The sequence below is a fragment of the Megalopta genalis genome, chromosome 2 (genome assembly GCF_051020955.1).
Source record: "Megalopta genalis isolate 19385.01 chromosome 2, iyMegGena1_principal, whole genome shotgun sequence".
Taxonomy (NCBI): Eukaryota; Metazoa; Arthropoda; class Insecta; order Hymenoptera; family Halictidae; genus Megalopta; species Megalopta genalis.
The window spans coordinates 894,636-920,011 of NC_135014.1; the positions used below are offsets into that span (position 1 = coordinate 894,636).

Consider the following 25,376-nt stretch of genomic DNA (forward strand, 5'->3'; position numbering starts at 1 on the left):
GATTTTATTTATTAATCTTGCCTAATATAATATATCTACTTAATTTTATTTATTAATCTTGCCTAATATAATATATCTTCCTAATTTTATTTATTAATCTTGCTTAATGTAATATATTTTCTTGATTTTACTTATAAATCTTGCCTAATATAATATATTTCCTTGATTTTATTTATTAATCTTGCCTAATATAATATATTTTCTTAATTTTACTTATAAATCTTGCCTAATATAGTATATATTCTTGATTTTATTTATTAATCTTGCCTAATATAATATATCTTCCTAATTTTATTTATTAATCTTGCCTAATATAATATATCTACTTAATTTTATTTATTAATCTTGCCTAATATAATATATTTTCTTGATTTTACTTATAAATCTTGCCTAATATAATATATATTCTTGATTTTATTTATTAATCTTGCCTAATATAATATATCTTCCTAATTTTATTTATTAATCTTGCCTAATATAATATATCTACTTAATTTTATTTATTAATCTTGCCTAATAATATATTTTCTTGATTTTATTGATTAATCTTGCCTAATATAATATATCTTCTTAATTTTACTTATTAATCTTGCCCAATATAATATATCTTCTTAATTTCATTTATTAATCTTGCCTAAAATATAATATATCTTCTTAATTTCATTTAGTAATCTTTCTTAATATATTTTCCTGATTTTATGTAGGAATATATTCTTCATTTATTTTTCATATATTTGTTAACTTTTATTTGCTCATTTTCCTTAACATATTTTCTTAATTTCATTCGCTAATCTTCCTATACGAGCGTACTTACAAAATGGCGGCGGACCGACGCGAGCGAGCGCCGCAGTTCCGCGCTCAGCCCATCAGAACTTCACTCAACTGTTTTATACGTCTCGTAATCGAAGTTAGGCATATTTCACCGTGATCATGGTACCGAGGAGAACCGCGTGGGCAATCGCGCGACGTTATACATCGCAATCGTACAAATTGGTTCGATAAAGCCGCTAGGGATGCTCTCAATTGTTGTCCCCGAGTACGCGGACGCGGAATCGTTTTTTTCCCCCCGTACGATAATGGTTTTTTCTACCTGCCTTGCTGTTGTCGCGCGCACAGTTGCAACATTCCGGGCACGGGAAGAGAGAGTGCGCAATTTTCTGCGATCAGGGCACCACACGAGGTCTATTAGGCGAAGTAAACGACGACGACACGAGCGAAATTTCATCGACGATCCTCCTCCTCCTCTGCTTCCTGTTCCACGATGCCTTGTTTTATTCAATTGCAGCATTACCGTCGTGTTGAAAACTTGATCCGGGTCGTTGTAACAATTTACTCGTCCGGCAGATACGATAAGAGATACACGGTTTTCCGGAGAGGAAAAAAAAAAGAACGAACGATCGTACTTCTGCGCCGCGTGGACACGTTTTCTTGGGGAATGATCGATAATGCGAGGGTTGCTTTCGAATTGGACATCGTTCGAATGCAATTCTGTTCGAATGATATATCGGATATATATTAAGCGAATTCAATTATGTTCGGGAAATGTTGCGTATCTCGAACCAAATTCTAATTTAATATTAGTAATAATTATTAATATTAATATTCGAATGTTAATATTTCGGATATATTCGGCGGATTAAACTTTATTCGGGAAATGTTGCGTATCTCTCTCTCTCGAACCAAATTTTAATTTAATATTAGTAATAATTATTAATATTAATATTCGAATGTTAATATTTCGGATATATTCGGCGGATTAAACTTTGTTCGGGAAATGTTGCGTATCTCTCTCTCTCGAACCAAATTTTAATTTAATATTAGTAATAATTATTAATATTAATATTCGAATGTTAATATTTCGGATATATTCGGCGGATTAAACTTTGTTCGGGAAATGTTGCGTATCTCTCTCTCTCGAACCAAATTTTAATTTAATATTAGTAATAATTATTAATATTAATATTCGAATGTTAATATTTCGGATATATTCGGCGGATTAAACTTTGTTCGGGAAATGTTGCGTATCTCTCTCTCTCGAACCAAATTTTAATTTAATATTAGTAATAATTATTAATATTAATATTCGAATGTTAATATTTCGGATATATTCGGCGGATTAAACTTTGTTCGGGAAATGTTGCGTATCTCTCTCTCTCGAACCAAATTTTAATTTAATATTAGTAATAATTATTAATATTAATATTCGAATGTTAATATTTCGGATATATTCGGCGGATTAAACTTTGTTCGGGAAATGTTGCGTATCTCTCTCTCTCTCTCTCTCTCTCTCTCTCTCTCTCGAACCAAATTTTAATTTAATATTAGTAATAATTATTAATATTAATATTCGAATGTTAATATTTCGGATATATTCGGCGGATTAAACTTTGTTCGGGAAATTTTGCGTATCGAACGAAATTTTAATTCAATATTGATAATAATATTAATACTAATTATTAATATTAATACTTCGAATAAATTCTTCGATTATGATTTTATTCGTACAGTACGTCGAACAATTTCTCTTCGAATACAATTTTATTCGAATAACATATTGAATAAATTTTACTGGTCAAATTTTATTTGAATAATCTCTCGAATAAATTCTTCAAATAAGATTTTATTCGGATAAAACAACGAATAAATTCTTCGAATAAAATTTTATTCGATTAATATTTCGAATGAAATTTTATTTGGATAAAATATCGAATAAACTCCTCCAATAAAATTTTATTCGAAATATTAATCGAATAAATTTCTCAAATAAAAACTTATTTGGATAAAATATCGAGCAAGTTCCTCCAATAAAATTATATTTCGATAAAAAATCGAATAAATTCTTTGAATAAACTTTTGTTCCATTAACATTTCGAATAAAATTTTATTTGTATAAAACATCGAATAAATTCTTCGAATAAAATATCGAATAAATTCTTCGATCAATATTTCGAATAATATTTAAGCTGCAAAAAAAATATCGTGCGAATTCCTCGAGTAAAATTTCATTCGTGCAATCTTACGAACAAAAGATTTTATTCGACGACGAAAATCGGAAATAGCGTTGTTCCCGCGAGTTTCGAAACGGTTTTTTGCTCGAACAGAGAACGAACGTGTAATCACGTTTGCGGGGGAGGACGGCGGTTCGCCGGGATCGGCCACGAAAATCGACCCCTTTCGAGGGTTTCGCGAAAGTTTTTCGGTCCGAAATATGTCGCGCACAGGTTGCACGCGTAAAGAGAGAGAGAGAGAGAGAGAGAGAGAGAGAGAGAGAGAGAGAGACCCTCTCAGCTTTATATGTAACAATGAGGGCTGGTGCACCTCCCACAGCCATTATTCATACCGTTACGGTTTCGTCAGAAAAAACTTGTGTAAAAAATTGACAAGCAGTCCGTGTGAGACTACGTTACGCGCGAGCAACCCTTGATGCGACCGCGTACTATACCATTAGAGCATACCCTTAAAAAGTTTCCCGGACTAGCTATTCGGTCCTAAATGCATGTCGTAACCCTCGATTCGCGGTTCGAAGCAAATCACAACAGAATCACGCGAGTTTTCGGAAACACGCCGCGCTGCGACTCTAAATATACGGCGAACGTATGGAACGCGATGTATAAAATGTATAAAAGATTTCCAAGTAATTATCATGTGCTTTACGGCGGCGTTCGTTTATTATTAACGACAATGTCTTCGCAGCGTTGAGTTTTTCGAACGAGCAAATCTATATTTAATACAATATTTAATACAAACTTTTACACGATTTAAAATGCACAGGATGTCCTAAAAATCACCGTAAATGTGAGAGGGAGGTGCCCGAGGTCGTTCGAAGCAACTTTTTCCTTAGCGAAAATGTTCTACGAGGCTTCGTTTACGAGTTATCAGCGAAAAACAGTGACCAATGAGACGCGAGCTCGCCTAGCGCCAGGCGGGCGAGCCAGTCAGCGGGACTGGGCTCGGCACGCTGGACCGCCTCGCGCCAACTAAGCTCGCCTCTGATTGGTCACCGTTTGTCCGTTAATAACTCGCAAACGAAGCCGCGGATCGCATTTTCGCAAAGGGAAAAGTTGCTTGAAATCCCCCGAGGAACCTCCTCATTTCTCAGAAACACTATAATTTCGAGACACCCTGTATCCAGTTTTTATTTCGCGTAAAAATCCGCGGTCCAGTGATCAGATACGAGCGGAACAGGTCGACTTTGATAAATATCAATTTATTTCCAGGCTCCTCCGTTAATTCGCGGGTCACGTGCCGTCGCCAGACCATCGTTGCACACTTCCTCGCGTTAATTCTCTCTAATTATACTCGAACGAATTCGCTTGCCGGATCAATTGGCTGACAGCTTGGTAACACCGGGCTTTGTTCGGCGAGCTAACGCCGAATGTTTCTGACGTAGCACGGCATCCGAAGTTCGGTAGCGAATAATTAGACACGAGATGGGGATTAATGGAGCCGGCGGTCGCGAGTAACGACAGCCTTCGCACCGTTTTAATCGTTCGAGAACAATCCGGGAAATTCTTCGCCGATCGTAGAACGACCTTGTCCAAAATTCATAGTTTTCTCAGAAAATTCATCATTTTCGGATTGAGAGATACGTTTTTGGGACACCGTGTGTACATCGATTGTTCGAAACCGAAGTACAGTAATGTCTCTCTAATTGACGTCCAGATCGACCACGAAAATGGACAATTTGGGAAGAAGAGACACGATTATTCGAGCCTCGCGGTTTATTTTTATAGTTATAAATTGTCCACGATTATAAAAACGAGCCGCGAGGCTCGAATAATCGCGTCTCCTCTTCCCAAATTGTATAAATAAATTGTATAAATAAATAAATTAATATACCTCCATTAATAATCTGAGCGTCAGTTAGAGAGACATTACTGTACAGTATTAGAGAAACATTATTGACGCTGAGATTGCGCAGAAAAATGGACAATTTGGGAAGAGGAGATGCAATTATTCGAGCCTCGCGGTTTATTTTTATAGTTATAAATTGTCCACGATTATAAAAACGAGCCGCGAGGCTCGAATAATCGTATCTCCTCTTCCCAAATTGTCCATTTTTGTGCGCAATCTCTGCGTCAGTTAGGGAGACATTACTGTACTTGGAAGCGAGATATCGAGTTCCAACAGAGGACAACTTCGAGCGACGATAACTCCGCGAAAAATCACCTCGGGACGATGACTCTTTTTTTAAATTAAAGCTCGAAACCTCTGCTTTCGGACAGCGTGCCTGGGATTTTAATGTTTCATGTGCCCTCGTCACTGCAGCTCTTTAAATGTGAGGCCACGTGATACGAGCATAGCGTAGAAAAATGGATACAAATTGGCCAACTTTCAGTGACGATAACTCCGCGAAAAATCATCGTAGAATAATGATCTTCCTCTTAAATTAAAGCTTGAAACTTCTACTTTAAGGCAATTGTACTCGATTTTAAGTTTTATGCATCCTTGCCACTGTAACTCTTTAAATGTGAAACCATGTTTGTCATATCGAAAATTGCCAAGTTTGACGAAATGCGCATTCGTCAGCTTCGACTGACGATAGCTCCGTGAAAAATCACCTTAGGATAACGACTCTTTTTTAAAATTAAAGCTCGAAACCTCTACTTTCGGACAGCGTGCCTGGGATTTTAAGTTCCACGCATCCTCGCCACTGTAACCCTTTAAATGCGAGGCCATGTTCGTCGTACGTCATACGCCGTATCGTCGAGTTCGACGAATCGCACGGACTTTGGACAATTTTTCTCCGAGATGCCGTTCGCGGCAGGACGAAGTTCGATCTTTCCCCTTTAATTTGATAAAAAAGAAACTCGGCTGCGATTTTTTCTCGCAAAGTTACAGCAGTTTATAGTAACCCGTGCGCGTTCTCCAATCTATGGTACGAATTGTCAACAACCATAAAAACGAGCTGCGAGGCTCGAATAATCGTATCTCCTCTTCCCAAATTGTCCATTTTAGTGGACGATCCGAGCGTCGGTAAGGGAAACATTACTGTACTTTGTAGAATAATTATCGATAAATTATTTGCAATCGAATAAGTAAATGATTAAATAATTTGAGAAATAAATAACTTATTTAATTCAAGTATGCATTTCTGCGAGACTGTTCCGCAAAGACGATGCGTCGCGTCGAGTTATCCCAATAACAAAATCTTACAACGAATCGAATCAACCCTTTGCACTCGAAGCCATTTTAACCGTAAATCTAAAATGATTTTTCCAACCTACGCTGTCTCTATTTTATACGACAGAGCGCATTTTGTGCTGGTGAAATCGAGTCTCGCGACTCGTACAACGGTTTATACTTTTAACAATTTTTCGAATCTAAATTTTCTCGATGTGAGAATTATTTTGGAACGCGATATAAACAGTTTTTAGCGGTGCCTCTGGGTCGCCGCTCGAGCGCAAATGGTTAAAGTAACTGTATAGAAATTGTCGAACAATAATTCTAATTCGACACGCTTATTTTTGTCAAAAATGCATGAAATCCGCTGTTCGCCGATCGCATTCGTTTCTCATCGCGAACAACCGTTTTTCCCTCGTTTCTGCCGTATTCGAAGTCGTGCCGCGCACGTGGCCCGGAAAATGTTATTCTCTAGATAACCTATATGCATTTAAAAACTGCAGTAAAATGGAGGAATTGTTTGTGGGACCGATATCCGGGCCCTAAGCGTTTCTGAAACAGGACGCCGTTGAAACACATTTCGCGCACTTAAATAAAACTCTGCAAGCAGACTCCGCAGAGATTCCTCCTCGATTCCTTCTCCACTTCGTTCTCATCGTTGTTCGTGGTTAAATTAGGATTTCGCGAACGGTTTTATATAATATTATGCAGGTATGCAAATCGCCGCGGAAGCTTTAACGCGTTCGCGACCATCGTCGCGCACGCGTGACGCCCGTGGTCTCATGGTTCACGCGAAAATAGATCAATTAATTTAATTGCGCGTTGTTTGTCTCGTCATAAAACGCAGCGATATATATTCAATTGCAACTTGCAGTCGCGTTTTGCTAACTTGGTTTGAATAGAGTGCTCTGAAAAAAAAAAGGAAACGCGATCACAGCGTGGACAAATTTTGGAGAAAAATTAGCCAACTCCGATCGACGATAACTCCGCGAGAAATCGTCGCAGGACGACGATCTTCCTTTCAAATTAAAGCTTGAAACTTGTATTTTAAGATACTATTTCTCGATTTTAGATTCGGCGCGTCCTTATCGCTGTAACAATTTAAATGCGAGGCCATGCCATATCGATGTCATATTGAAAATCGCCAAGTTCTACGAAATGCACGGACTACGTCAAATTTTTTTCGGGGACGCCGTTTCCACGAGAATAAAGTTCGATCCTTTCCCTTTAATGAAAAAAAAATGAAACGCGGCTGAGATTTTTTCCCGCGAAGTTACATCACTTCGAAGCGACCCTTGCACCCTGTGCTGTGCGTCCGATAACGTCGATGCGGGCGATACACGACAGAAGTGCAAGGGTCGCTTCGAAGTGCTGTAACTCTGCGGAGAAAAATCGCAGCGACTTCATTCTGGCCTCAAATTGAAGAAGAGAGATTGAACTTCGTTTCACGGTAAATCGCATCTCCGAGAAAAAAATGACAAGGTCTGGGCATTTCGTCAAACTTGGCAATTTCGCGACGTACATGGCTTCGCGTTTGAAGATCTACAGTAGTGATGGCGCGTCAAACTTAAAATCGAGAAACGACGTCTTAAATTAGAAGCTTCAAGCTTTAATTTAAGCGGAGAAGCATCGTAATACGTCGATTTTTCGCAAAGTTATCGTCGATCAAATTTGACCAATATTATCCATCACTTTTGGATACGACGAACGTGGCCTCGCACTCGAAGGGTCACAGCGGCGAGGGTGCATCGAGCTTAAAATCGGGAAACAGCGTCTTAAAGTAGAAGCTACGAGCTTTAATTTAACAGAAAAAGCATCGTCCTACGATGATTTTTCGCGGAGTTATCGTCGGTCGAAGTTGGACAATTTGTATTCGAGAAACATTTCGAATAAAATAAATAAGTATAAAACATTATTCGAATTATAATATTAAATAAATTGTACTTCTTATTCGTTGCCCGAGTAAAATATTCTCAACTGTGAGCTTCAGAAACAGAGGACGCGGTTAGCAAAGTTTCGCGTGCGCGCTGAAACCGAACTGAAACGTGAAAATCGGCGAAACGAAAGTAATCGCGAGATTGCTGGCGAACAGAGGAAAACGCGGGACACCCTCGGGACGCCTTTCGGCGGAAACAGGCGGAAACGGTTGACCGGGTGCCCGCCCTGTGCACGGTTCATCCAGTTTTCACTGGTTGGTCGCGCTATAAAACGACGATTGCCGTTCGAAGTAGTCCGTTTTAATTGCGGCAAATATCGTAATATGGGACGACGCGGCCTATCGTCACTATTAGCCGAAGAGATAAAAAAAAAAAAAGAAAAAAGCCCCGACCGGCGAGCGACAATAGATATTTTCAGGATAACTATTTCCTCGGTATTATCTACCGTCTGTTTCACCGTTATACTTTCCGCAAAGTTATCCCGCGATACCAGTCGCCGATGTGTTTTTAATAGTTCTCACAATCCGTCTGGCAATTAACCGCCATTATCCGGCAAGGTCGCTTCTATCAAAGCACGACGAAGCGAACGCACATGCAAGCCGCACAGTCGCGGCGCGAGAACGCGGCTTTCCGTGTATCTCTCTGTATGCGAGCGCGCGCGCGCGCACGCGTTTTTCAGCTAATTGTAAGCGATTTCTGGCGCGCTGAAAACGAAAACTCGAAACAACGGCACTGACAGACATACCACCGGTGCGCGCGCGCGCGCGCCTTCGTACTCCAGGGTTACATTATGCAATGCACGCGACATATTTTTATCTAACCGTTGATTATGCGCCGTCTAGTTTCTAAACGATTCGCCTCGCCTTGCCTCGCCTCCCCTCGCCGAGTCTCGCCTCTCCTCTCCTCTCCTCTCCTCTTCTCTCCTCTCCTCGCCTCGCCTTGCCTCGCGAACAAGGTCTAGTTTAAAAGTCTGTAGTTGTAGCGTTAATTATATTTTTATCGACTCTGTTCAGGCATAATATTTTACTCGAATCTTGAAAAGAGCGCACGAATGAATCGTGGAATCGTTGAATTTGATTTCTGTCCTCGAATTCCCTGTAACAAGTCGCGCTGTGCGACGCGGCGAGCGTTTAGGTTTGCGTTACTGGCTTCGCGAAGCAGAGCAGAGCAGCGCAGATCAGAGCAGAGCCGAACCGAGTCGAGCCGAGGCGAGACGAGGCGAGACGAGCAGCCGCAGAGCAGCCGCAGAGCAGAGCAGAGCAGCCGCAGAGCAGCGCGGAGCAAAGCCGAACCGAACCGAGGCGAGACGAGGCGAGACGAGGCGAGACGAGCAGTGCAGGGCAGAGCAGCGCAGGGCAGAGCAGCGCTGAGCAGAGCAGCGCGGAGTAAAGCCGAGCCGAACCGAGCCGAACCGAGGCGGGGCGAGCCGAGACGAGTAGCGCCGAGCACAGCGCAGAGCACAGCAGCCGCAGCCGCAGAGCAGCGCGGAGCAAAGCCGAGCCGAACCGAGTAGAACCGAGCCGACACGAGCAGCGCAGAGCACAGCACAGCAACCATAGAGCAGCGCAGAGCAGAGCACTGCAGCCGCAGAGCAGCGCGGAGCAGAGCAGCGCGGAGCAAACCCGAGCCGAACCGAGTAGAACCGAGCAGAGCCGAGCAGAGCGGAGCAAAGGGGGCCAAAGAAGCGTTTACACGGTTCGGTAAAACGGGGAGCGTACGCGCAGCCCTTGCCCCGGCACAGTGCTAATTAGAGAAGGACGTGAGGCTCGTGGCCGGCACGTGTTTCACCGGAAACTGCTGTAGACCATGACAAACAGTGCGTTTCCCATCGCTCGTGCGCTCCTTCCGGTCGCCTCTATGGGAGATCCCTCCCCGATTAAATCGTTCGCTGAAAACTTTCTGTCGCCGTATCGAATTTCTTTATGCGTGCAACCTACTTTTCGTTTCCATTCCCACCGATTTCCTACTCGTGATTTCTATCGCTACCGAACCGTACTGCCGAAGAAGCTTGTTAATAAACACGCGCAATTGTTAATTGCTCAGGCTCGGGGAAATTCGATGCAAAATTACGTCAAACGAATGATTTCTTTTAATTTTTGATTCATTCGGATTGCAAAGATTATTATTATTGCTATTATTGTTATTATTGTTACTATTGTTACTATTGTTATTATTGTTATTATTGTTATTATTGTTATTATTGTTATTATTGTTATTATTGTTATTACTGTTATTACTGTTATTACTGTTATTATTGTTATTACTGTTATTATTGTTATTACTGTTATTACTGTTATTACTGCTATTACTGTTATTATTGTTATTACTGTTATTACTGTTATTATTGTTATTACTGTTACTATTGTTATTATTGTTACTATTGTTACTATTGTTACTATTGTTACTATTGTTACTATTGTTACTATTGTTATTACTGTTATTATTGTTATTATTGTTACTATTGTTACTATTGTTACTATTGTTACTATTGTTACTATTGTTACTATTGTTACTATTGTTACTATTGTTACTATTGTTACTATTGTTACTATTGTTACTATTGTTACTATTGTTACTATTGTTACTATTGTTACTATTGTTACTATTGTTACTATTGTTACTATTGTTACTATTGTTACTATTGTTATTACTGTTATTACTGTTATTATTGTTATTATTGTTACTATTGTTACTATTGTTACTATTGTTACTATTGTTACCGTATAGATAAACAGAAAAATAAATAAACAAATATTTTAAACAACGTTTGATATCTGTGAGAAATTATATTGCTTTCATGAAATGGAAATCGATCGAAGATGTCGGTATTTTCCAAGGAAATTCTTACGGACACTAACATTATTGTTTAATCATGTCAGCGTAACGTATTGCATATTTCATGACGGTTTGATGGAGAGCCGAGGATACTATAGGGGACTGTAAATAAATAACTATAGCTTTCGCGACAAATTGCACGTAAATGGCGAAGCTACGGAAAACTGTACGCGCGAGCAGTGACAGTAAAAAGAAGTTGAGAAAACATGATTTTCTTATTCCAGCAAATTATAATGTTTGACAAATTCTTTTTATACGTAGTCTAATATAATTAGTGCTTTCAAAGTTTTAAGTTTTACGTTGAAGTTATTTGGTACAATTTTAAAAAACGACAGCATGGACATATTTCGAATAAAAATTAGGCAACTTTGACCGACGATAACCTCGCGAAAAATCATCGTAGGGCGACGCTTTTTCTGTTAAATTAAAGCTCGTAGCTTCTACTTTAAGACGCTGTTTCTCGATTTTAAGCTCGATGCACCCTCGCCGCTGTGACCCTTCGAGTGCGAGGCCACGTTCGTCGTATCCAAAAGTGATGGATAATATTGGTCAACTTTGACCGACGATAACTTTGCGAAAAATCGCCGTATTACGATGCTTTTCCACTTAAATTAAAGCTCGAAGCTTCTAATTTAAGAAACTGTTTCTCGATTTTAAGTTTGACGCGCCATCTCCACCGTGGACCTTCAAACGCGAAGCCATGTACGTCGCAAAATTGCCAAGTTTGACGAAATGCCCAGACCTTGCCAATTTTTTCTCGGAGATGCCATTTACCGTGAAACGAAGTTGAATCCTTCCTCTTTAATTTGAGACTATAATGACGTCGTTGCGATTTTTTCCCGCAGAGTTAAAGCACTTCGAAGCGACCCTCGCATGTCTGTCGTGTATCGTCGGCATCGGCGTTATCGGACGCGTAGCACAGGATGCAAGGGTCGCTTCAAAGTGATGTAACTTTGCGGAAAAAAATCGTAGCCACGTTTCTTTTCTTTTAAATTGAAGAGGAAGAATCGATCTTCGTTTCACTGTTTCCGACATCTCCGAAAAAAATTTCCCGAAGTCCGTGCATTTCGTCGAACTTGCCAATGTTCAAGTGATCTCGCAATAAAAAAAGGTTATTGTACAATGGCAAGGGCAAATCAAACGTAAGATCATCGTATAGCGATGCTTTTTCTCTTGAATTAAAGCTCGAAGCTTATACTTTCAGACACTGGTTCTCGATTCTACGTTTGATTTGTCCTCGCCATTGTAGCATCTTAAATGTGAGACCATGTTTATCGCGTCGAACATTGGCAAGTTCGACGAAATGCAAGGACTTTGGAAAATTTTTTTAGTAGATGCTGTATACAGTGAAACAGAGTTCGATTCTCCCTCTTTAATTTAAGAGAAAAGAAACGCGGCTGCGAATTTTTCCCGCGAAGTTACATCACTTTGAAGCGGCGTCCGATAACGCCGATGCCGGCGATACACGACGGACATGCGAGGGTCGCTTCGAAGTGCTGTAACTCTGCGGAAAAAAATCGCAACGACGTCATTCTGGCCTCAAATTGAAGAAGAGAGATTGAACTTCGTTTCACGGTAAATCGCATCTCCGAGAAAAAATTGACAAGGTCTGGGCATTTCGTCAAACTTGGCAATTTTGCGGCGAACATGGCTTCGCGTTTGAAGATCTACAGTAATAATGGCGCGTCAAACTTAAAATCGAGAAACAGTTTCTGAAATTAGAAGCTTCGAGCTTTAATTTAAGCGGAGAAGCATCGTAATACGTCGATTTTTCGCAAAGTTATCGTCGATCAAAGTTGGCCAATATTATCCATCACTTTTGGATACGACGAACGTGGCCTCGCACTCGAAGGGTCACAGCGGCGAGGGTGCATCGAGCTTAAAATCGAGAAACAGCGTCTTAAAGTAGAAGCTGCGAGCTTTAATTTAACAGGAAAAGCATCGTCCTACGATGATTTTTCGCGGAGTTATCGTCGGTCGAAGTTGGCCAATATTATCCATCACTTTTGGATACGACGAACGTGGCCTCGCACTCGAAGGGTCACAGCGGCGAGGGTGCATCGAGCTTAAAATCGAGAAACAGCGTCTTAAAGTAGAAGCTACGAGCTTCAATTCGAGAGAAAAATCATCGTAATACGATGATTTTTCACGGAGTTATCGTCGATCGAAGATCGGCCGATTTTTCTCCAAAATTCGTCCAGGCTGCAATTGATTTTCGAGCAGCGTTCGTAGCGATGGCAACAGGAACGGTAATACGTCGTGGGTGCTAGGCCGCGATCCGTGCGTGATTCACGAGCATATGACACTCATTGTCAGGAAATGGTCGCGATACGTGTGTACACACGTGAAACAGCTGGGGCATTAGACGCGACACGACGCGGCGCGACGCGGCTCGCCGGTGCGACCACCGCCGCGTGGATGTGCGCGCCCCGTCGAGGATGCGCTCCGTGTGTTACGAGCGCAGGGCAGATTGTATATACGTATAGTGCGCGTTGACATGCACGCGGCGCGTGGATGAAAAAGGCCGTAGCCGTGGACGGGCGCGCGACGGGCCGCGACCACGACACGAGCATTTTCGGTATCAAGCGTTCCGCTCGGCGGACTCGCGTGCCGCCTATGCTAACCCGGCGCCGATAAGCGCGTGCTTTCGATCGTCCGGCCAACGATATAAATGATCCGGAGACCATCGCGAACGCTCGCGACGGCCGCGCGATTTATCAGGCTAAGGGTTGCTAATATAGAAACGCGACGCGGCGAAAGTTCGACGCGCCTACAGGAATTCGTCTTTTCCAATTAACATTAGATTTACGGAATTGCACGTCGAAATGGCGGGACACCAATTTTTTCCTTTTTTTTTAACGATTATTTATAGTGTAAATGATATACTTATGAGTTGTTTATTCTATTTATGTGTTATTTACGGTAAATGTTAGAATTTAACGCTTGTTCGAGATTAGAATGAATGTATTATTGTTGTAAGCTGCTGTTATAAGCTAATATTGTTAACTATTAACTATATATTGTTATAAACAATAATATAAATATTATGTATAACAATATATAGTTAATAGTTAATATAGTATAATAGTTAACAATATTAGTTTAACAATATTAACTATTAACTATATATTGTTATATATAATATTTATATTATTGTTTATAACAATATATAGTTAATAGTTAATATAATATTTATATTATTGTTTATAACAATATATAGTTAATAGTTAATATAGTATAGTTAATATAATATAATAGTTAACAATATTAACTATTAACTATATATTGTTGTAAACAATAATATAAATATTATATATAACAATATACAATTAATAGTTAATATAGTATAATAGTTAACAATATTAGTTATATATATAATATATTTATATAATATAAACATAATAGAAATTATAATATATTAACGATATATTGTTATAAACTAATATAAAACAGCTGTATTTTTGTGCTCCGTAAATCTAGCGTCAACGTGATACAGTAAAATTCTCCCTAATTTTCCTTCAGTTTGTGAACAAAAATGGACAATTTGGGAAGAGCAGATACGATTATGCGAAATAGAGAAAAATTACTGTACCCCTCATTGCTCTCGCGTTCTTTTAATTTCTTTTCCTTTCTCTTTATTTTCCTTTTTCTCTCTGTACCATAATTGCACGCATTTACAGTGCTAATAACGCGCGAGGCGGCGTGCAACCTACGAGCGGTTGACGCCCAGTTCCGCTGATTGGCTCGGCCGCCTCGCGCCGGCCGCGCTTGCCTCTGATTGGTCACTGTTTGTTCGCTAATAACTCGTAAACGAAGCCTCGTAGAATATTTTCGCTAAGGAGAAAGTTGTTTCAAATGACCTGCGGAACCTCTACGTCCTTATTGCGAGACATTTTTCAGTGAAATTCGTGCTGTCAGAGATGCAATATTTTGTGAAAAGTAAATATTCGTGTTAAAAAACAATAATTAGTAGCTAGAGTTGTCAATTTATTAGCGTGAAAGGTCTTACTTTTCCCAGTTAAAATTCGCCATCGTTCAGAAAGAAATCGCAGTAATACCTACGCTTATCTAACCAAACCCGTCGACGATTCGATCACTCGAATCTATCGGACCGTTAACCTTTTAGGCACGACGCGCCACTATAGTGGCTTGCTCTAGTAGCTCACTCGCTCATCGTTTGAATCAAATAATCGTCATCATATGCATTGTTTCACACTTCTTTTGCCTTCACATCGATTTACAACAGTCTACAGGGTGTTCGAAAAATGTCTCGCAATCCGGAAATGGCGGGTTCCTCGGATCATTTGAAGCAGCTTCTTCCTTTACAAAAATGTTCTCCGAGGCACCGTTAACGAGTTATTAACGAACAAACAGTGACCAATAAGAATCGAGTACGGCTGACGCGAGGCGGCCCAGCCAACCAGCGCGCGAAGCCCGGTTCCGCTCATTGGCTCGATCGCCTCGCGCCAGCCGAGCTCGCCTCTCATTGGTCACTGTTTTTCGTTGATAACTCGTTAACGGTGCCTCGGAGAACATTTTTGTAAAGGAAAAAGTTGCTTCGAATGACGCGAGGAATCCGCCACTTTCGGATTGCGAGACATTTTCGGGACACCCTGTATATGCAGACAGAATATACAGTATCAGACTCTGTACAGTACATATCGGACTCTGCCGTCCAGAGAAATAGCCTCGCGCAGAATTCAGCCGTACCTAAAAGGTTAACGGCGGCAAAGTAAGAAAAAGGAAAAAGTAAAAGAGAAGATACGAATATATGGAAACGAGAGAACGAAAGAACGCGTATACGACGCCGAGAGGGAAACTCGAGAAGTTACGAAGCAGGAGCCGAGGGTGTTCGAGGGGAGCGGAGAGCGCTCGTCCGAAGGTTTCGACGATGTCCGGCGACAACGATGCTACATTGAATAATAGAGAGAGAGTGAACGAGGGTATTAGAAACGAGACGGCTCCCATAAACAATTCAAGAACGACCATCCAAGTTTCTTCTTCGATTAGAAAAAGTTCGTAACGCGCGTTTAGATGCGCGCACCTGGGAGGAAGTTTCCATCGTTGCCGAGTCGATAGTGTCCCCCCCCCCCCCCCACGGGCAACTTTCGCCGGAATCATCCCCCCTTGCCGTCGCGCCATCCGGGAGACGACACCCGGCCGCTCGGGAACGTACGATCGAGATCGAGACAGATCTGAATTTTCCGATACGCTTATATGCGGTTCTCGCGAACGTCGCGCGACGTTTAAAATTGTTCCCGCTGGCAATCGTCGATGGAAAATCGCCGGCGAGACGAATATTTATATTATGGAAATTTATGTTATAATTTATATTAATTTTATACTATGTTATGTAAATTTATATTATAGTTCATATTAATTGTGTACTATATTATATAAATTTATATTATAATTAATATTATATATATTACAAATATTAATATTAATATCATATATGCTAAAAATATTAATATTAATATTATATATATTACAAATATTAATATTAATATTATATATATTACAAATATTAATATTATATATGCTAAAAATATTAATATTAATATTATATATGCTAAAAATATTAATATTAATATTATATATATTACAAATATTAATATTAATATTATATATGCTAAAAATATTAATATCAATATTATATATACTATAAACATTAATATTAATATTATATATACTATATATATATATATATATATATAAATATTAATTATATATACTATATTAGTATATATAACTATTACTATTATACTGTATTATATAAATTTATATATAAATTGATATAATACAGTGTAATAGTAATAGTTATATATACTAATATAGTATATATAATTAATATAATATAGTATATATATTATATTATATATAATTATATAGTATAGTATATATAATTATATCAATTTATATATAAATTTATATAATACAGTATAATATATATATATATGAATTTATATAATATAGTATATAATTAATATTAATTATAATATCAATTTATATATTTATTAATATATATATTAATAAATATAAATATATACATATAAATTGATATTATAATTAATATTAATTATATACTATATTATATAAATTCATATATTTGCATGGAAAGATAAAGTTCCTTCGACTTCGATCAACCTTGAACGGTATCAAAAATAGTCAGGTCGCTATGAAATATTGAAAAGATTGGCCTTTTCTTTTCTTTCGATCACAAACTAATTAAAAATTAGATCGACGCGAAAAGCGACCCGCAACAATTCATATCGATCGAACGTGTGTTCACTTTCTCTTTCTTTTTTGTCGTCGTTTCAAAGTTCTCAAGACTTACCGGTATGAATGTACGTATGCTTCTTCATATCGGACTTCTGATGGAACCGTTTCCCGCAGTATTGGCAGGGGTACGGTCTGGTGTCCGAATGAATTAGGAGGTGAGTGCTCAGCGTGCTCGAGCGCTTGAATGCTTTCCCGCATTGTTTGCACTGAAACAAAGCGAGAAACGATTATTGTGCTTCAATTGTTGTATCGTATTTTCTGGCTGTCGAATTATCTACTATCTACATAAAAACAGTATATTTATTATTATTATTATTATTATTATTACTACTACTAATACTACTACTATTATTATTATTACTATTATTATTATTATTACTACTAATACTACTACTATTATTATTATTACTATTATTAATATTATTACTACTACTACTAATACTACTACTATTATTATTATTACTATTATTATTATTATTACTACTAATACTACTACTATTATTATTATTACTATTATTAATATTATTACTACTATTATTATTATTATTATTAATATTATTACTACTACTATTATTATTATTAATATTATTACTACTATCATTATTATGATTATTATTACTACTACTACTACTACTACTACTACTACTACTACTACTACTACTACTATTATTATTATTATTATTATTATTATTATTATTATTATTATTAATATTCGTTGGAAAATATGGAAAATCTGATTCGTCGCTTCTCCCCGATTTTCCTAAAAAGTTAATAACGTTAAGGTAAGGGTGCAAGGTAAACAATCGTCGGGGTTGCGAACGGAATCGAGATCGAGATCGAGAAGCCGAGAGCTCGCGTCGCGACTCGGCAGACGATCGCGCCAGGCGCACCTGTGTTCACAGTGCCACGGTTTTTCTCCGCGGCACTAATTGTCGCGTGGGCGCCAGAGAGCTGACAATACCGTCGAGGTCTAGGCGTGTCGCTCTTTTCATGGTGGACGCATCGGTGCATGCGTGGAATCGCGTATGAACGCGGCACGGGTACATATCGGCTATCTCGGAATATACGCATATTGTGCTGGGAGTGTGCACCGCGGTGTAACACGGTGTAACACGGTGTAACACGAGAGTCGCGAGCCGCCAACAGCCACCGGCACGCATGATTCACGACACCCATCGATCAATAATAAGGAAACGATACCGCCAACGTTATTAATTCCCCGTAACGCAAAGAACCTCGCTAATCATTCTAATGGACTTTCCGCGAGTCTCGCCTGACGGCCCGACAACGACGCGCGTCCACGTCGAAATCGGTCTCGCGAATCTAAGCGAGCGAAATCGACGACGAAGTCGCTTGTTTACTACGCCAGAGACGAACCCTTGTGGAAGAACGTTTATTTCTACGATATCCTGCTGTCCAAACGTTCTATTATCCTGTCGTTGGATTATTTAGATAATTATATATAAGTATTATAGTATTTGTATATTATTGATTGTTTATATGTTATTTATATATTGTTGTATTATTTGTGTATTATTATATTATTTGTGCATTATTATATTATTTCTGCGTTATTATATTATTTGTGTAGTATTATATTATTTATACATTATTATATTATCCCTGCATTATTACATTAATTATACATTATTATATTATTTCTGCATTATTATATTATTTCTGTATTATTATATTATTCCTGCATTATTATATTATTTATACATTATTATATTATTTCTGCATTATTATATTATTTATACGTTATTATATTATTTATACATTATTATATTATTTCTGCATTATTATATTATTCCTGCATTATTATATTATTTATACATTATTATATTATTTCTGCGTCATTATATTATTTATACGTTATTATATTATTTCTGTTTTATTATATTATTTCTGCATTATTATATTATTTATACGTTACTATATTATTTATACATTATTATATTATTTCTGTTTTATTATATTATTTCTGCATTATTATATTATTTATACGTTATTATATTATTTATACATTATTATATTATTTCTGCATTATTATATTATTTATACATTATTATATTATTTCTGCATTATTATATTATTTATACATTATTATATTATTCGTACATTATTTATTATTTATGTATTATTTGTCTATTCTTTACTATGTATATACTATCTGTCCATTATTTATTATTTATATATTATTTATACAATATTATATTATTTATATATTGTTTGTGCATTACTTATTATTTGTATACCATTTATACAAATATCCATCATTATGTGTAGTTGTTGAAATGGTTTTCGTCGTTCGAGGGAAAAATCTCGGAACTGAATTTTTGCGTCGAACGACAGGTATACATATATCGGCACGCCAGAAATTTCTCCGTCGACGAACCTGCGTTTTCTTATCTATTGCACAATGCTGGTAAAGCGAAAACAGTCGATAGCAACCGAGCGCGATCGCAACTCCGAAACAAATCCGTATGTAAATCGAACCGATTCCGACGAAAAAGCGACAGGGATAACCCGACAGCGAAAAACCGCGGTACTCGTTAAAAGCTTTCGCGTTGCGTGCCACATATAAGATAAAAGAATGTATCGAGGGTGGCAGAAGAATTTCACCGAGAATTTCCATAAAGAATTTACATAAATTCGTCAACCGATGAATAAATAATCATATATGAATGACAAATAATCGTATATAAATTGTAAATAATTATGTAGAAATTATAAATAATGGTATATAAATTATATTATAATATGAATTACAATGTAAGTGGATTATGATTTAATTGAATTAGAATGTAACTGGATTATGATGCAATTGAATTACAATGTAACTGGATTATGATGTAATTGAATTACAATGTAAGTGGATTATGATTTAATTGAATTACAATGTAACTGGATTATGATGCAATTGAATTACAATGTAACTGGATTATGATGTAATTGAATTACAATGTAACTGAATTATGATGTAATTGAATTACAATGTAACTGGATTATGATGCAATCGAATTACAATGTAACTGGATTATGATGCAATCGAATTACAATGTAACTGGATTATGATGTAATTACATTGAATGATGTTCTGAATTTCGAGTTACAATGTAATTGGATCGTGATGTACTTGAATTACAATGTAACTGGATTATGCTGTAATTGAATTGAATGACGATCGGAATTACGAGTTATGATGTAACTGAATTACAATGTTAGTGAATTAGAATGTTACTGGATTGTGATGTAATTGAATTACAATGTAATTGGATTATGCTGTAATTGAATTGAATGACGTTCTGAATTTGGAGTTACAATGTAACTGAATTACATTGTAATTGGATTGTGATCTAATTGAATTGGACGAAGATCCGAATTTCGCGTTACAATGTAACTGAATTACAATGTAATTAGATTATCATGTGCTTGAATTACAATGTAACTGCATCATGATGTAATTGAATTGAACAACGAAGGGAATTACGAGTTAAGATGTAACTGCATTACTATGTAATTGAATTAGGATGTTACTGGATTATGATGTAATTGGATTATGATGTAATTGGATTATGATGTAATTGAATTACGCTGTAATTGAATTAGGATGTTACTGGATTACGATGTAATTGAATTACAATGTAATTGGATTATGATGTAATTGAATTAGGATGTTACTGGATTATGATGTAATTGGATTATGATGTAATTGAATTACAATGTAATTGGATTACGATGTAATTGAATTAGGATGTTACTGGATTACGATGTAATTGGATTATCATGTAACTGAATTACAATGTAATTGGATTATGACGTAATTGAATTGAACGACGTTCTAAATTTCGAGTTACAATGTAACTGAATTACACTGTGGTTGGATAAATAATCGCATATAAATTGTAAATAATTATATATAAATTATAAATAATCGTATAAGCTTTTTTCACTGAAAATCGATGCATCTGCGTATTCTCTTTGACAAATTCTTAAGGCATTTCGGTCGAAAACTGATTAGCCTAAGAAGCCCGTGTTTCTTCGTCCCGGCCGGGTCGCATAAGCGAGTCTCGCTGTGCGGCGTCGCGCCGTTCGGATAGTTTCGTTCGGGTATCGAATGCGCCGATGAAAGGAAATTAAATCGGACAAAACTCGGCGACGCGTTTTCTTGCGCGATTCGTCGGCCGTACGATCGTCGGCGCGCCTCCGTGAAGAAACTTCGGAATCGACGATTTATAAAGCTCTTTAGGAGCCGTTCCACGTTCAGCGGCCTCCCAAAGGGACACGCGAACGAGTTTCGGTGTAGGCACTTCTTCGGCGAGGACGCGGCGCGACGTCCAAATGCAGCATGCGGCGCGGCGCGTCGCAGGCCGGATTCGACGCGGCGAGGCGACGCGCCACCGCCGAGACACAGTTCGAAATGATCGAAAAAGATCCCGCGAGGAATTTCTTCTGACGGAATCGGGACTAGTTTACAGCCTGTATTGCTTTGTAACGTTTCTTGCGCCGAGTGGCCGCCCTAACTTTCGTTCGTCTATGTGTACCGACCTTCGGATCGAATCTTTTTTTTTAGAGAACGTCGATGTATGCGAACGAGAGTAATCTCAATGTTAAGGTTATGTTTCGCTGGTTTTCATTGTCGATGATGATTTTATTTATTTGGGAATCGTTGCGTTGTAATTTCGTAATTAATGCGACCGAATTTTAGTTAGGTTTTTGTAATTTTACTCCTATCGAGTAGTTACGAATTACGTTGTAATTTGATCGAAGGACGATCTGAATTACGAGTTACGATGTAACTGAATTACGATGTAATTGAATTGAACGACGATCGGAATTACGAGTTACAATGTAACTGAATTACAATGTAGATGGATTACAATGTAATTGGATTAGGATGATTCACGATTATGGTGTAATTAAATTACAATGTAATTGAATTGAATGACGATCCGAATTTCAAGTTACAATGTAACTGAATTAAAATGTAATTGGGTTAGGATGTTGCTGGATTATGATGTAATTGAATTGCGATGTAATTGGATTATGATGTAATTGAATTACAATGTAATTGGATTATGATGCAATTGAATTACAATGTAATTGGATTATGATGTGATTGAATTGAATAGCGATCTGAATTTCTAGTTACAATGTAACTGAATTAAAACGTAATTGGACTAGGATGTTACTGGATTATGATGTAATTGAATTACAATGTAATTGAATTAAATGACGATCCGAAATTCGAGTTACAATGTAACTGAATTAAAATGTAATTGGGTTAGGATGTTACTGGATTATGATGTAATTGAATTGCGATGTAATTGGATTATGATGTAATTGAATTACAATGTAATTGGATTATGATGCAATTGAATTACAATGTAATTGGATTATGATGTGATTGAATTGAATAGCGATCTGAATTTCTAGTTACAATGTAACTGAATTAAAACGTAATTGGACTAGGATGTTACTGGATTATGATGTAATTGAATTACAATGTAATTGAATTAAATGACGATCCGAAATTCGAGTTACAATGTAACTGAATTAAAATGTAATTGGGTTAGGATGTTACTGGATTATGATGTAATTGAATTGCGATGTAATTGGATTATGATGTAATTGAATTACAATGTAATTGGATTATGATGCAATTGAATTACAATGTAATTGGATTATGATGTGATTGAATTGAATAGCGATCTGAATTTCTAGTTACAATGTAACTGAATTAAAATGTAATTGGACTAGGATGTTACTGGACTATGATGTAATTGAATTACAATGTAATTGAATTAAATGACGATCCGAAATTCGAGTTACAGTGTAACTGAATTAAAATGTAATTGGATTAGGATGTTACTGGATTATGATGTAATTGAATTATGATGTAATTAGATTATGATGCAATTGAATTACAATGTAATTGGATTATGATGTATTTGTAATTGAATTGAATAGCGATCTGAATTTCTAGTTACAATGTAACAGAATTACAATGTAGTTAGATTAATTGGATTATGATGTAATTGAATTACATCGTAATTGGATTGTGATGTAATTGAATGACGATCTGGATTACGAGTTACAATGTAACTGAATTACAATGTAATTGGATTGTGTTGTAATTGAATCACAATGTAATTTATCTGAACGACGATCTAAATTAAAAGTTACAATGTAACCGCAATTCCTCGATCACAATTCGACGGAAATTCCGGCGAGCTCCGCGGTGCCGTAAACTTTCACGCGAGATGACAGAGGAAACGCGATCGTACAGAGAGTATCGGTTTCGCGGGAAACAAAAAAAAAACGGCAAAGTGGCAATTGGCTCTGTTTCCGTGATGCTCTCTGTCCGCCGCCGGTCCGGTCGGCGGGGCCGAGACGGACGGGCCCCGTTCGCCGGTAGGGCCCGAGTTTACGGGATCCGACGGAGATCTGCAGGGAAGAGCGGAAAAGGGAGGCAGGGTCGCGAAGCGCTTCTGTCGCCCGGAGTCGAAGTCGAAGACGGAATCAGGATCGTATGACGCGCGTGTGCCCCAGATATCCTAATATGTCCACTGGCTGTTACGTGTCGCGCGTAAAACCCCGGCCCGGCCCGTCCCGGCCCGACCAAGTTTCTACTTCCATTCAATCAGCCGTAATTGCGCCGCGCTGCCTTTTGTCGAGGTTCCGACATTCGTCAAACGCTTGACCTCCTTCCCCGACACTTCACGGTACACTTTAGGGCACTTGCGCCACCGCGAGACTCCCATCGCGTGACTTCGACGGATTTCTCTTCGTATGCAAATACGTGGATTCGGCGGAACCACGGCTCCCACGAAACCGATCCCTTCTTCCCCCCTCCCTCTTCTTTCACCGGCAGACGACTTTTATTAAGCCGTCGCGCCGTCGGTGCAGCGATCCGTCGTCGAAACATCTTTTGCAACTTTCATATACAGGGTGTCCCAAAGATGTCTCGCAATCCGAAAGCGGCGGGTTCCTCGGGTCATTCGAAGCAACTTCTTCCTTTACAACAATTTTCTCCGAGCCACCGTTAACGAGTTATCAACGAAAAACAGTGACCAATGAGAGGCGAGTTCGGCTGGCGCGAGGCAGCCGAGCCAATGAGCGGAACGTTGGCTTCGCGCGCTCATTGGCTCGGCCGCCAAGCGCTAGGCGGGCTCGCCTCTCATTGGTCAGTGTTTTTCGTTGATAATTCGTAAACGAAGCCACGGGTTGCATTTTCGCTAAGGAAAAAGTTGCTTCAAACGATCCCAGAAACTTCTTGTTTCCAGTTTGCGAGACATTTTTGGGACACCCTGTATAGTATAATATTTTCAGTATTTTTAAGTTGTATATTCTATATTTCTATTTCAGTGCTTATTCCATTTTATTCCTTTTAACCCTTTGCACTCGTAGCTATTTTAATTGTAAATCTAAAATAATTTTTCTGGCTTATAACATTTTCATGTTACACGACAGAGTGCATTTTCTGCAGATGAAATTGTGTATTGTTACATCGCACGACAGTTAGACTTTTAATAATTTTTTCAATCTAAACTTTGTTGATGTAAGAATCATCTTTGAACGTGATATAACAAATTTTAATGGTGTCTCAGAGTCACCGCCCGAGTGCAAAGGGTTAAAATCCAACTGAAAGTCCTATAAATTGAATAAGAAGAGCGTCACCCATAATTTGGGTGACGGGCACCCACGGAAGCATATACCCCACCGTCACCCAGATCTGGGTGTCGCGGCGACGAACGTGTTCAGAAGAAGTCGCGGACGTCTGATTTGAACGAGGGCGAGATAATTCGATTTAACCTTTTAGGTATACGGCTGAATTCTGCGCGAGACTATTTCTCTGGACGGCAGAGTTTGATACTGTAATGGCGGGTTCCTCGAGTCATTCGAAGCAACTTCTTCCTTTACAAAAATTTTCTCCGAGGCCCCGTTAACGAGTTATCAACGAAAAACAGTGACCAATGAGAGGCGAGCTCGGCTGGCGCGAGGCGACCGAGCCAATGAGCGGAACCGGGCTTCGCGCGCTGGTTGGCTGGGCCGCCTCGCGTCAGCCGTATTCGATTCTTATTGGTCACTGTTTTTCGTTAATAACTCGTTAACGGTGCCTCGGAGAACATTTTTGTAAAGGAAGAAGTTGCTTCAAATGATCCGAGGAACCTGCCATTTCCGGATTGCGAGACA

The 25,376-nt window shown here is 38.3% G+C and overlaps 1 protein-coding gene across 2 annotated transcripts in view; it reads right to left on the reverse strand.

Annotated features, from left to right (window-relative positions):
• The window catches only part of LOC117223520 (uncharacterized), an 86,040-nt gene that overhangs the window by 37,597 nt on the left and 23,067 nt on the right, over positions 1–25,376 (reverse strand). For both annotated transcript variants that reach the window (XM_033475829.2, XM_033475828.2), the window contains one exon: positions 17,233–17,383. In XM_033475829.2, the coding sequence (XP_033331720.2) occupies positions 17,233–17,383 (151 nt within the window). The remainder of the gene's footprint in view (positions 1–17,232; positions 17,384–25,376) is intronic.